The sequence below is a fragment of the Rhincodon typus genome, chromosome 13, assembly GCF_021869965.1.
Source record: "Rhincodon typus isolate 14 chromosome 13, sRhiTyp1.1, whole genome shotgun sequence".
Lineage (NCBI taxonomy): Eukaryota > Metazoa > Chordata > Chondrichthyes > Orectolobiformes > Rhincodontidae > Rhincodon > Rhincodon typus.
The window spans coordinates 15,454,647-15,470,285 of NC_063344.1; the positions used below are offsets into that span (position 1 = coordinate 15,454,647).

At 40.0% G+C, this 15,639-nt stretch overlaps 1 protein-coding gene across 1 annotated transcript in view; it reads right to left on the reverse strand.

Moving 5' to 3' along the window:
* The window catches only part of LOC109918776 (polyhomeotic-like protein 3), a 112,134-nt gene that overhangs the window by 63,276 nt on the left and 33,219 nt on the right, over positions 1-15,639 (reverse strand). Inside the window, exon 3 of the mRNA XM_048604525.1 lies at positions 2,624-2,782. Coding sequence (XP_048460482.1) covers positions 2,624-2,782 — 159 coding nt within the window. The remainder of the gene's footprint in view (positions 1-2,623; positions 2,783-15,639) is intronic.

The following is a 15,639-nucleotide window of genomic DNA, read 5'->3' on the forward strand; positions in this document are numbered from 1 at the left end:
GTTCTGGAGATTTATTTACTTTTAAGCCGGTCAGACCACTAAAACTTCCTGTCTATACTAATTTCTTTAATTATATCAAATCCCTCTCCCTGATTTCTATACTCACACCATCCCTCTTATTGGTGAAGATTGGCACAAAACATTCATTTAGAACCCTAACTATAGGTTGCAAACCCCGCCATGGCAGATAGTGGAAGCTGAATTCAGTTAAAAAAAACACTCAAATTAAGAGTTTAATGATAGCCATAAAACTGTTTCAATTGTTGGAAAAACCCAACTGGATCACTCACATCCTTTATGGAAGGAAATTGCCTTACCTGTTCTGTCCTGCACGTCACTTCAGATTGGGATGAGCAATACACACTGGCCTAGCCAGAGATACCCACATCCTGTCAATGAATAACAAACGTCCTCCAGCTCCATATACAAAATACCACTCGCAAAATAACAAGGTTTTCCTATATTTTACCTGCCATTATCCTTTCATGCCCCCTTTTGGCTGTCTTAATTTCCTTTTGAATTCTCCCTTGCACATTATATAACCCTCTAGAGCTTTTGCTGTTTGGAGCCCTCGGTATCTGCCATAAACCTCCCATTTTCTCTTAATCCAATCCATATATTCCTCAATTTCCAGGGTTTCCTGGATCTGTTAGCTCCACCCTTTATCCTTCTTGGAACATATTGGCCTCTACTCTTGCTATCTCCTTCTTGAATGTGTCCCACTGATCTGACACAGTAACACAGAGTTTCTGCCTCTGAGCCGGATGACCAGATTCAAGTCCTACCTGCTCCCAGGTATAACACATCTGAACAGGTTGATAAAAAAAATTACATCTCTCCTGTTGATTTTCATCTGTTATTAAATCTGAATTAATGTCACAATTTTACACCACCAAAGTCAAAATGACCCCCATTATTTTAGAATTCACATTGTTACTACACAGATTCAATTATGTAAACCTCGCTAGAGGAACTGATAACATACATTCGAGTGAATTTAAGTGAAAGGTTGGTGTAAGATAGACTGATTTGGTACACCGCCAAAGACTTCAGACCATATGTGCACAGAAGTTATTCCAGAATTCACTGGATTCAAAAAGAGTTCCAACAGATTGGAAAATACTAATGTCATGCCCCTGTCCAAGAAAGGACAGAGACAAAAAGCAGGAAACGACTGACTAGTTAGCCTGGCATCTGTCATTAGGAAAATACCAAAATCTGTGAGGAAAGAAATAGCAGGACATTTAGAAAAGCTGAATGCAATCAAACAGAGTTAGCATGGTTTGGAGAAAGGGAAATCATATGTTGCAAATTTGCTAGAGCTCTTTGAGGATATAACAAGCAGAGTTGATAAACTCTGGGAAGCAGTAAATTTAGAGTATTTGGATTTTCAGAAGGCATTTAATAAGATAACAGATGAAAGCGTATGGCACAATGTATCACAAGAGCTCACAGTATTGGGGTAATGTAATAGCATGGATTGAAGATTGGTTGACACACAGCAGGCAAAGTCAGAATTAATGGGTATTTTTCAGGTTTGAAAGACACAACTAACGGAATAGCACAAAGGTCAGTCCTAGGACCTCAATTATTAACTATCTATATTAATGAATTGGAGGAGACGCCAGAGATTAATGTAATCAGATTTGCTGATGATATAAAAATAAGTGGGAGGGTATGCTGTGATAACGAATTAAGGAATCTGCAAATGGATATAATTAGGTTGAGTGAGAGGGCAAAGACTTGGCAGATGGAACGTAATGTGGGAAAATTTGAGATTATGCACTTTGGTAGGAAGAAATCATAAGGCAGACTATTATTTAAACTGGAGAGATTCCTAAAAAGTGCAATGGAGATCTGGGTGTTCTTGTCTATGAGACACAAAAAGTTAGTAGAGACGTGCAGCAAATTAATAAGAAGACAAATGCAATTTTGGCCTTTACTGTTAGGGGATTGGAGTTTAAAAATTCTTGATCTAATTGTACAGGGTATTGATTAGGTCACATCTGGAATACTGTTCACAGTTTGGGCCCTCCACTTTAAAACAGATATCCTGACAACGGAGGTTGTTCAAAAGAGATCCATTAGGGTGATTCCTGGGACAAAGGGGTTGGCTTATAAAGAATAGCTAAACCGTATTCATTAGAGTTTGAAAAAATGAAGGGTGATCTTATTGAAACATAGAAAATTCTGTCAGGGGGTTTACAATATAGATATTGAGGAGCTGCTTCCACTTGTGAAGGAATCTCAAACTTGGGAGTGCAACTGCAGAATAAGATGGCACTCATTTAAAACTAAGATGGAAAGGAATTTCTTTTCCCACAGGGTAGTGAATGCCTGGAGTTCTCAACCCCAAAGAGCTGTGGAGGCTAGATCACTGTAAGTATTTAAAGATGAGGTCAATAGTTTTTGAAATATTAAGGAGTTGATACCTATGCTGAGCTGACATTAAAGAGAAGTTGAGGCCTGTAGCAGATTAGTCATGACCTAGTTGAATGGGCAGGCCTCAGGGGCTGCATAGCCTACTCCTGCTCCTATTTCTTATGTTGTTATTTTTGTTCTTTCCCACCAATGTAATTTTTCCCAAGTTATTGCTCCCTGGCCTTTGAACGTGACATCTCACCTGCTGGACAGCTGCCAGACTTTGCAGTTGTGTGCTGCTCAGGTGCTGTTGCTGGAGTGCTGCAGTTTGCAGCATTAAATGCTGCTGCTGTGCCGCATACATCTGCTGCAGATACTGGGCTGCAGTACTGGGCTGTCGGTGCAGAGCTTGCTGGATTACCTGTAGTGCACAAGATACAGGAAAACTCATCAAACTTCAATAAATGCATTCATTACAACAGAAATAAATGCTGGCTTAGCTAGCGACGGTGTCACATTCCATGAACTAATAAAAATATGCACAGAATGTGGTTCATCTTCCCCCTTTCCAACTCCCCCAGCCTCCAACTTGGTTCATATGTGCGTCAACTGTAATTCAATTGATAGCCTCAGAATGAGTGGGCTTCAGCCTTAAATCACAAAATAAAGACTGGTCCTCCTCGTGCAATAATAAAGGAATACAGATAGTTCTGCTATAATGCGTGTTTCATTAACATGAATTGGCTGTAACGCGATTGACGAACAGTGGACGCTGTTTGGATAATGTGAATTTTCCGCTGTGCAGGCACAGCAATTTTATAGAGTGATTTCCTTGTAATACGATTTTCTATGGCAATTTTCTATAGCGCAAGGTCACATAAGAATGCAACTATCTTGTTATAGGAGAACCGCCTGTACTTACTGTCAGGGAATGTTTTATCAAGACCCTATTCAAAAAGGAAAAACACGGCCAACAATTGTCCCTCAACCGACATTATATAACTAAGTCGTAATCAAATTGTTTGTAGAAGCTTGCTGTGTACAATTTGGCCACCATGTTTCCTTTAATAGAGTAGAGATTACACTTCCAAGTACATTATGGTCTGTAAAACACTTTAGCACATTTTGATATCATGTAAGACACAATATTTCTTCCTAACTCTCCCTGCACCACCCCAGCACTCCCCCCACCGATCCCCTCCCTACCATCTCCATTCCCCCACCCATCACTGCCCCACAGCAACCGTCTGGTTCAGTCCCTAGTGCATCTTATAGACACAGGTTGAATTCCCAGTTTGTGCTGAACTCATATCTTGCACATACTGTCAGCTTGCCCTCTCTGGCACATGAGCCAAATAAGCAGCCCAACTGACTGGTACACCGTCTCACATGTTGAATATTCACTCCGTTTACAGGTAGTTCCGCTGTAACACGTATTTCGTTAATGCGAATTGGCTGTTTGCCTAATGCGAACTTTCTGCTGCACAGGTATAGCGATTTCTCTATAACACAATTTTCTATGGCGATTGTCTATAGTGTGAGGTCACACAAGAACGCAACTATCGTATTATAGGAGAACTACTTGTGCTACCGGTGCACAGTGGCAGCAGCGTGGACCATCTGCAGGATGCACTGCAACACCTCATCAAGGCTCCTTGAAGACCACCTTCAAAACTATGGCCTCAACCAGCTGATACACAAGGACACTACTACCTGCCTCTCCTAACCACTCACCATCCTTGGAACTACATTAGTAATTCTGGGTCAAAATAAATGCTGGCCTAACTAGCAATGCCTACTATCCATGAATAAAGAAACAAAAAATCGACACAACACTCTGATAATATAAAGATACAGGAGCAGAAGTGGACAACTTGGCCCACTGTCTGCCCTGTCATTCGTGAAATCATGACTGATCTGATAATCCTCAACTTCACTTTCCTGCCATTTCCCTATAACCCTCGATTCCCTTATTAATTAAAAATCTAACTCAATTTTGAACATACTTAACAATTCAGCCTCAACAGCCCTGCAATAAAGAATTCCACAAATTTACGACAGTCTAAGTGAAGAAATTCCTCCTTGTGTCTTCCTAACTGATCTAATTCTGAGACTATGCCCCACAACAGGAAACAACCTCCCTATACCTACTCTGTCAAGTAACCTAGCGATTTTTTACGTTTCAATAAGGTTGCCTTATATTCATCTATATTCCAATGAGTTCAGGCCCAACTTACACAACTGCTCCTCAAGAAGATATCTCCGTACCTGGAATCAACTTTCTGAACCTTCTCTGGACTGCCTCCAATGCTAGTTTGTCTTTCCTTACATAAGCTTTTCACAGTTTGAGATGTGGTCCAACTAGTGCCTTGTATAATTTTAGTGAGACTTCCCCGTCTTTACACTCTACTCACTTTGATACAAAAGCAACATTTCATTTACCTTCCCTGTTCCCTGTTGAGCTTGTATGGTAGCTTTTCATGGTTTATGCACTCCCAAATCCTTCTGTGCTGTAGCTTTCTGCAGTTTTTCTGCATTTAATAATATCCAGCTCTTGTATTCTTCCTGATAAAATGCATAACTTCACATTTTCGCACATGATATTCCATCAGCCACGTTTTTTTGTCCACTCACTTAGCCTGTCTATATCCCTCTCCCACTTTCCTGTAGGAGAAGGTAGAGTACAACCAGGGACAGCAGGAACTAACTGGAAGTGGAGCTGCATGCATGGATGTTCATATCCACACAGCAGAGATTGTGCTGGCCATTATGAAAAGAGCAAAGCTCAAGCTGTGGCAACTGATGGAGCTGAAACAACAAAAGGTGACTCCTCATAGTTAATTCTCCTTCTCACCTCCCATATCTCACAATCACTTTTGATTTACAAGCTGTAGATGGTGTTCTACTTTTTCCTCTGTTTTTAACACAACATTACCCTACGATTTTTTTTATTTCAGACACCTAAGAATGGCAATTTTCCAGTGGAAGAGTAAAAAGATCATGCTGTTGAAGATTTGCTGTCAAACAGTCAAAATTTGGCACATGGAGTGTAATGTGGGAAAATGTGAACCTGGCCATTTTGGCAGGAGCATTCAAAAAGCAGTATACTATTTAAATGAAAAGAAATTGCAGCACTTTGAGATGCAGCAGGATCTGCATGCCCTGGTATATGAATCACAAATAGTTAGCATACATTTACTGCTAGTGATGATGAAGGCAAATGCTATGTTGTTGTTTATTAAAAAGGAGAATGGTATATAAGGGAATTTTGCTGCATTTGTCCTGGACATTGGCGAGAATACACCTGGAATGCCATGCATAATTTTAATCTCCTCACTTAAGAAAGGATATTACTGCTTGAGAAGTAGCTTACAGAAAGTTTACTTGATTGATTCCTGGAATGAGTAATTCATGAAGAAAAGTTGTACAGATTAGGCCTATATCTATTGAGTTTTAGAAGAATGACAGGTGATCTAATTGAAATGTATAAGATTCTGATAAAGACTTGACAAGGTGCTGGGAGGATGTTTAATCTTATGAAAGGAACTCTAATTAGACAGTAATTTAAATATAAAGCATCTCCCATTTAAGACAGAGATAATATTATTATCCAGCGGATGGTAATACTGAACAAGTCAGATCCCAGAGTGAGGCCTGGCTTGATAGGCGGAAAGAATAAACAGAACTTAGGATCTATTTACTGTGGAGGTCAGTCACTGAACATATTTACAAAAGGCAGCAAATGCACTTTTAGCAAATTAATATTAAAAAAATATTAAATAAACACACAAACTATATTAAAGTATACAAGAACGATTTGAACAAACTCACTGTAATTTTCTGAGGGAAAGGTTCTATGCTCTTACTCCAACAACAATATTACAGACACACTAATCTTAGCGAAGGATCACCCGTGTCTCCACGTTAAAGCTTCCTGTTCAGCTGGTGCAGCTGTAATTGGTTTCCTTTTCAGCAAGTTATGCACATTCATTCAATGCTATTATCTTAATCAACATTTCTTCTACAGATCTTTAAACAAGCTTCTAATTCAGTTCATTATTACTGCCATGCATGTGTTCCTTAAACTCATGTTTTCAGCAACCTTGCTGGATCTTTTCCTCCCTGGCAGGTCCACAGTATGCTGCTTGTAGAGATTTATGCTAAGCAACTCAGGACATCTCTCCTTCTGTCCTGACTATTGTGGAGACTGTTAAACTGATAGCACTTCTATTCTTATAGACCATTTATCTCTGAATTAACCTGGTTCTGGGTCTCTCTCTCTCTTTAGGTTGTAAACTCCAAATCAGTAAACAACTTAGCAATAATCTCCTTCTGAGGTTTGCTCATCATTTTCTTAAAATCATATGGTTTCTTCGAATCACTGATCAAAACACGAATTTTTCACCTTATAAGAAAAAAAAGATGAAACCAAAATTTAACATTATTCCACCTTAATACCTAAGTTTCCAAATAATAGTAAGTTAACAGCCTTCATCACACCTCTCTACAGGAAAATAAACAAAAAGCTATCTTTAAGAGGCATTTTCATTTTCTATCAGAATTTCCCGTTATTACCGTTTTGATTCTACCTATAAAGATACTGTAGTCAATACAATTGCTGCAGTCAATACAGCTTTCAAGTGGCCAAAGAGACATTCTTCTCCCCATTCAAATTGCTTTCATTTCTTTAACAAACTTGTGAAAGGAGGTACTACAGTGTCGAAATTTGGAACAAATGTCTGACAGTCCACTTATGCTAATACACCTCAAAATTTCCTGCTTTGCCTTTGGCACAGGAAATCCTGAGAAAGTCTTCATTTTTGCTTCCCTAGGGTTTACTTAGCCTTGTCCAACAGTGGATTATTAAATGACTCAAATAAATTACTGTTGCTTTGGCAACTTCACTTGTAGCCAAGGTTATGATCAAATTTGTAACCAATTAACCAATTCATTCCCAGGTTGGCTAAACATATCCAAGTCATCAATGTAAACAACATAGTTGCCTTCTCCTTCAATGAACTTGTTAGCCAAGTGTCAAAAAATTGGTGTATTTTTCATTCTGAATAGCATAACTTTATATAAGGTCCATCCTGGGTGACAAAAGCCTGTTTGTTTTTGAACATATTGTTAATTTGAAGTTGTCAATATCTCTTTAATAAGTCATTTTTGTAACAAATTATGCTTGTCCAGTCCTCTCAATACAGTCCTCCAATCACAGAAACAAATAAGGATCTGTATTTGTTACCAAATTGACTTTGCAATAGTCTTTACAAACCATTGTGATCCATTTGGTTTTAGCATCTTCACAATAGGTGAACTCCAGCTAATGTGACGCAGTGAGATAATATCCTCTGTCCATAACAAACTTGAATTATTCACTCACTTGGGCTGACATCTCCAGATTGAGTCTGCAAAGGTGTTGTTTTATGGCTAACACATCCTCTACGTTAACGTCATTTTAACACAAATCAATTTATGACTCATAATAGCTTTTATATGTCACCTCAATCTGATTTCTAAAGGGTTGACTTTTGAATTAGCAATTGGAAATTCTTTCTTGAATCACTCAGATATTTCTACTTCATTCCCTGCTTCTTTAACCATGGAAACATTCTTCTGTCCTGATTATGCTCCCATTCAGAGTATCACCTTAACTTCTTCAATGTTATTTGGCCAACTCATATGGCTTGATTTGTTGCTTCTTGGACATTTGACATAAATTTTGAATGTGTAGACTCCGAGATTTGGTTTATAAATTTTCCCATTATTAATTCAAAAGATTCTCAAGCCTCATGCCCCCATGTCCATTCAATAAGACTGAATCCTGTGGACTTATTTGCAGTACCCCTAATGGGAACAGTAACAAAGAATTCTTGTATTCTGATCATTAGGACAGTCTTGACAATAGCTTTAATCATAGTCTTGAAGATTTGATGGCAACTTGGTAATGCACTTCAAGATGATAGATTAATCAAGCTAATTTTTCCACTACCATTTTTCATTAATTTTCCACAAAGGCACTGCCTCAGGAAATTGTGTTGAAATGTCCATAATTGTTAACAGGTCTTAATTCCAACCACTAACTTTAGGTAAGGGTTCCATACGGTCTATTAAGACCTGCCAAATGATTCCTCAAAAGCTGATATCAGAATTTAAAGGTGCAGGTTTTCTCATTACACAACATGTATGCATGTCTGGCAAAAGTTTACCACACAAAAACGAACCAACCTGCCACTGGAATTTCATCAGCAATTTGTAAAAAAATTGTTATGACATATAGATGCAAATGCCACCTGATGGGCTATTGCCCATTCCTCACAGGTCAGTATTTCAGATAGGAAGGATATTGTTAAACTTGACAGAGTTCAGAAAAGATTTAAAAGGATATTGCTGGCACTGGAGGGTTTGAGTTTTAGGGAGGGGCTGAATAGGCTGGCGTTTTTTTCCCTGGAGAGTTGGAGGCTAAGGAGTAACCTTTTGAGGTTTATAAAATCATGAGGGGCATGGATAGAGTGAATAGCCAAGGTCTTTTTCCTAGGGTGGGGGAGTCCAAAACTAGAGGGCATAGGTTTAAAGGTGAGCAGGGTAGGATTTGAAAAGGGCCTGAGGAGTAAATTTCTCACGCAGAGGGTGGTGTGTGTATAGAACAGGTTGTCAAAGGAAATGGTGGAGGCAGGTAGAATTACAACATTCAAAAGGTATCTGGATGTGTATATGACTAGGAAAGGTTTAGAGGGATAGAGGTCAAATGTTGGCAAATGGGACTAGGTCAGATTGGGATGCGTGTTCAGCGTGGATGAATTAGACCACAGGTCTGTTCATGTGCCGTATGATTCCATGACTCTCTCAACATAAGATCTGTATGTTGCATTTCTATTAAAGAGGATGGGCTAAATATGTCAGCCTCATTCTCTTTACCTTCTTCCTTTCTATTTAAATATATGAAAATCATGTCAGATAACTGAATTTCAACATCATTTCCCATTTGCATAGACTCCTCCACTTCCTAATTCAATGGTCCTGAGTTCTTGTCACAGCACTGTAAAGAAAAATCTATGATGGTCCCCTTGTAATCTTTTACTTCCACTGATTATTTCAACACCCTCAGTGAGGTCAGTAATCTTGAACTTGCTAGGTCAGTCTCCAAAATAAAATCAATTCCTTCTATCGGGATTTGTTGCACTATAATTACAATGTCTCCATGTGCAAAATCATTCTTTAATCCAACTTTACACAATGGGATTGGTTTATAATCTCCATTAGTCCCATCAGCGACTGATTTGCTCCAGTGTCTCTCAAAATCTTTACTGGTTTCCCCTGTTGATTAGAAGAAGGAGGAAATACCTCTCCTTTGAAATAAAATATTTAGCATCTCCAGTAGTCTGATTCTCTTTAGAAATAATTTTCTTGATTGCTAGAGCCATCTCCTCCTTCCTTAGTAGGTTCTGAGGTTACACATTCCACCTGTGCTATGATTACAGTTTCAATACCCATTTTCTCTCCTGAGGATCTTTTTCTGAGGATTCCTTATGAAAGAGGTCTCATATTTAATTTCCAGCAATTGGCTTTGCTGTATCCAGTCTCATTATATTCAAAGCATATTATTTTCTTTATATCACTTTTACATTCTGACCTTTCTCCATCTTTACTATTTAAGCACCTTGCTATTTGCTCCCTAAAACAATTACATTTTTAAACCCCAGACTTCTTAATCCTCTAATTTCCTTGTTTCCCAAATAACAGCTTTTCCCTCATGTGCAAGATATCATAAGGTATTTGCCAATATCAAGAAACATGGAAGAGACCATGCACAGGGTTTTGCACAGAGCTTTGGCTCATCCTTCTGAGTACGGTGACTTTGTAGCAAACCTGTGGTACCAACCGTAATGCAGCATCAAATGGCCAATGTTTCAGCTGCCAATGTAGCCCAAACAGCAGGTATGCAATCAGGAAGCTGGAATAACACAGCAAGTCAGGCAGCATCTGGAGGAAAAGAAAGAAGGGTAATACCTGAAGTTGACTGCACCTTTCCTCCAGATGCTGCCTGGTTTGCTGTGTTCTTCCAGCCTCCTGTTTGTCTACCTTGGATTCCAGCATCTGCAGTTTTTTTGTCGCTGGCAGGTATGCAATGTCTGGGTTCTGTCGAGAAAATTCAGACAGCTGTCATTATAGCTCTGGGTGCCAGTCCTCAAACAATGCTCTCCATCCTAATTTGTCCTGTACACTCCTTGAAATTGACTGCAGGCTCTCATAGCACTTCAGCAGCCTATTCTCCAATAGGCTACAGTACCAGCCTGGGGAGTGATAGTGGTTTTATGGAGCACAAACATGTTTTCCTCTCTTAAGATGACCGCATTCATCTGTCCATGTTTGCCACTCTGCCCCAGTACCCTTGCTGACAGCCAGCTCAGATTGGTGTCATGAATTTGGAATATTCAAGATAGGGAATCACTAGATTTCTAGATATTGAAATAGCAATAGTGCGAGAAAATGATACTGATGGAGAAGATCAATCATGACTTAACTGAATGGCAGAATAGGCCCAAGGATTGGTTTGCCCTATTTCTGCTCCTATTTCTTATGCCAAGATGGCACTATAAGAAGCTGTGTCTTCTCAGCCCAAAGTTGCTCCAAGTTCAATTGCAGTTTCCCCCTTGAAATTCAGTAGCCTTCTATGAACTATGTTGCCGTCACAGGGTAGTCCTGTATACCAGCACTAGTCCAAGGAAAGGCACACAGAAGGCCAGCACAAGTTAATTTCTAAATGTGGTTTAGAGGGACTGTCGGGGAATAGGAAATTAGGAATGGAAAGGTGAATTAGTTCTTCATCTAAAGTACCAGCAGAAGGGAGAGGCAAAAGAAGAACAATATCTTTAGCTAATAGAGTCACAGAATCATATAGCACGGAAATTGACCCTTCAGTCCAACTTGGCTGTGCTGACAAGGCATCCTAATCTTACCTAGTCCCGTTTGCCATCATTTGGTCCTTATCCCTCTAAACCCTTCCTATTCATAAATCCATCCTTATGCCCTTTAAAATGTTGTAATTGTACCCGCCTCTACCACTTCCTCTGGCAGCTCGTTCCAGACATGCACAACCCTCTGCGTGAAAAAGTTGCCTCTTATATCCTTTTTAAATCTTTCCCCTCTCACCTTAAACCTATGTCCTCTAGTTTTGGATTCACCCACCCTCGGAAAAAGATCTTGGCTATTCACCCTATCCACGTTCCTCATGACTTTATAAACCTCTATAAGGTCACCCCTCAGCCTAGGACGATCTTGGGAAGAAGGCCCCAGCCTGTTCAGCCTCTCCCTGTAACTCAAACTCTTCACTCCCAGCAAGATCTTTGTAAATCTTTTCTGCACCCTCTCAAGTTTAACAACATCCTTCCAACAGAAGGGCGACCAAAATTGTACGCAGTATTATAGAAGTGGCCTCATCAATGTCCTGTACAGCTGCAACGTGACATCCCCAACTCCAATACTCAATGTTCTGACCAATGAAGGCAAGGTGCCAAATGCCTTCTTCGCCATCCTATCTACTTGCGATTCCACTTTCAAGGAACTATGCACCTGTACCCCTAGGTCTCTTTGTTTGGCAACACTTCCCAGGGCCCTATTATTAACTGTATATGTTTTATTCTAACATTGCGCAAGAGAAGATGCATCTGGAATCACAGAAACAGTCACCTTTGTCCATTTTTAAAGCAATTATGTCGGCCTTGATGTAGGCCTTTCTACATTTGCCGAGGCAGAGAAATTGTTGCAACAATCTTTTAAATGACAAGACCAAGGGGTGTTCAAGGGCTACCAAATACAGTCTCCTGTCCCAACAGAGAGCCGAACATCCTTGACTTTACCACACAATCATCAAAGATGCCTACAGCTCCATATCCCTTCCACACTTTGGAAACTCAGATCACAACACTGTGTTCCTCTTCCCAGCTTACAAGCAGAAGTTGAATCATGAGGATCCAGTACAGAAAGTCGTCAAGTGCTGGTCTGAGGCAGAGGAATAGCCAAGGTCTTTTCCCTGAGGTGGGAGAATCCAGAACTAGAGGGCATAGGTTTAAGGTGAGAGGAGAAAGATTTAGAAGGGACCTAACGGGCAACTTTTTCAAGCTAAGGGTGGTGTGTATATGGAATTAGATGCCAGAGGAAGTGGAGGTTGGTACAATTGCAACAATTAAAGGCATCTGGATGGGTATATGATTAGGGAGGATTTAGAGGGATATGGGCCAAATGCTGGCAAATGGGACTAAATTAATTTAGGATATCTGGTTGGCATGGATGAGTTGGACTGCAGGGTCTGTTTCCATGCTGTACAGCTCTACGACTCTAAATCCTGCCCTGGTTTGACTTACCAAAATGCAACACCTCACACTTCTCTAAATGAAACTCTGTCTGCCACTCCTCAGCCCTTTGGCCCATCTTATCAAGGTCCCGTTGTACTCTGAGATAATTGTCCTCTGCATCCACTACACCACCTATTTTTGTGTCATCTGCAAACTTACTAACTACACCTCCTATATTCACATCCAAATCATTTATATAAATCAGGAAAAGCAGTGGACCCAACACCAATTCTTGTGGCACACCACTGGTCGCAGGCCTCCAGTCCGAAAAGCAATCCTCTACCACCACCCTCTGTCAACAAGCCAATTTTGTATCCAATTGGCTAGCTCCCTCTGGATCCCATGTGATCTAACCTTACTAACCAGTCTACAATGTGGGTATGAATGAAAGTTCCTTTCCAACCTTTACTGGAAAGTGAGTAAAACTCCAAGAGACCATAATGCTTGGAATCACTATTCTATAAATTTATCTTTAAATCAAAATGTTCTGCATTTGATATATAGCCTGACTTGCTCTCTTCGAGTACCTACAATGTATCAACATTATCACATTTATTCCAAGGTGGAGTTATTCAAAGGTAGAGTGGACTCATTCAAAGATAGGGTGGCTGATGGGATAATTTTTTTGGGGGGGGCGGGGTGTGCACATTAACAAAGTAAGAGTGTGTTTCCTGTTCCCCATTTCACTGTGCCAAGGACCACTGCCAGGGAACTACTTTCTAAGTTGGCTGTTTGTCTCCCTGACATGCTGCGGGGACTACGAAACCTTGCCAAACTGAATGTATTGGTAGAGGTGGCAACATAGAGGAAGGTATCAAAATTTGGAGTGCAAGAAATCACACATACTGAGACCAAGGGAGGAGTTAGGGGAGTGGACGATTGCTGGCACTCTTGTACATTTCCTGCAGTAAGCAAGGTAAGTTTGCTTCAAGTTTGCCAAATCTACCCAAGTGGCCTGCATGACACAGACACATTGTCCTAAACCTAATGTAGGCCTGAACAGCATAGCTTTTAAGCACCTTTTGCTCTGAACTAACCCACCACAATTTCTTGTTTGTATATCAAATAATTTGTCACCCTTAACCACCTCAATTACATTGCATCACAAGACCCAGGCACAGAAAGCTATCTCTCCAAAGTGAGGAAGGAAATATTATCTGAACACTTCACATATAATGAACTATGTTGAAGTGTGGGGTAAGGTTCCACAGCAGCCCATAAACTGCAAGATAAATGGCATGTTGACATAGGGGTAGGAAGGAGGACACTGATCTAAAGGACAAATAGGAATGGGCAATAAACGCAGGCCTTGTCAGAGATGACCATTTCCTGTGAATGAATAAAGTAATATTTTTAACAATCACTGTTGATGTTGGTGGTGGCTGACAGCCAGACTCTGTACATGAGATACAAAAGAAACAGTATTTGTGGTGAAAATGACTGTCTACAATCACATAGAGCTGCTATTCAATTCTACCCTGAGAATGGAGCAAATCTAATGTGCCTGATGTACCTGCTCTTGTATAGAAGACAGTGGCAGCAAGTGTCCTACTGGAGTAATAAGCAGAAAAAAAAGTCACCATTTTCAAGATATTAAAGTGAAGAGATACTGATCTTTCAATATTTCAGCCACCATCAAACAACTTGCAAGTCAATTTTGTTTTATTTTTGCTTTGGTTCAATTCTCATCACCCCCTCAAAGGCAAACTTCACAGAAAATGGACTTCCACCTTGGAGGGTTTGCAAACACCCTAAAGGTTCTTGTAGTTATTGCTTGCTTGGATATCAAACAGAAACCTATGCATCAACCCTGTGCCACGGAGACTAGTCTCGTCACAGCTGTCACGGAACAAGTACAGCAAGTTTTCTTTGTCGCTAGCCAACCGTACAGCCACCAGCTGCTTGTCGTGTAATGCTTATTCTCATTTTACTTTCAGGGAACATTAAGCTTGGCAGTTTAGTATTCCAGCGTAGGATAAAACTGATTTGGTATTCCAGTGTAGGGGAATGCTGTTTGCTATTCCCAGTAAAGCAGGCTGCTAGTTTTTATTTCCCTATTTCTTTCTAGTTTAGATTTGAATCTTGCTGATGCATGAGCAAAACATCAGATATGCCACTGAACTCCACCATCGCACTTTGCTCGATGCTAAAGGATTACTGTGCATCTTGGTCTGATTTGTTTTAATGAATTGGAGTAAAAAAAATAATTTTTGGGCAGCATACGCTCCAGGATCTCTAAGTTGGTGACCTTGTCCAGCCAAGAGATGCTGAGACAGCACAGGTGAAAACTGTTCAGCCTTTTCTTCTGCCTAGCCTATGTTGACCACATCTTAGCACTTCTAAGCCAATGCTCATGGACACATTCACACTGGCACACAAACAAAAGCTTTGCGGGCAATAGTATTATTTAATGTTGTATTTTGTTTTGAATCATGTAACCATTCTTTATTTCCTATTACTGAATCTAAGTCGGTTGCAGTGGAATCTTATGAGCTAGGATTGTCTTACATGGTGGAATGGGCATTGAAGAAGAAAAGGTACCCTGAGAAAGAACTGCATTGAAGGTACGAGAACAGTTGGGGAGGATGGGAAGATGTTGGTCAAGACACAAATTTTTGCTTAAGTCTGTAATTATCTGTAGCTTTTAAAATGTGTGGTTGCTGGGTGACAACAGTGGCCCATTGTTTCTGCAACTAGAAAGATAAGGATGTTGGAAATAACGCTCATGACAGCTGCCTGTGTTTCTTTGAACAAAACCTTGAAAAAGAGGCCCAGAAAAATACATCTGTAAATAACTTTGAACTGAACGAGATGCAATTAATAGCCAATTAAATGGACTAAAAACAGGTATTACACTATATGGCACACAATCACAGCAAAGAAAAGGTACAAAAAAGACTTCAAGAACAACTTAAGACTGCAG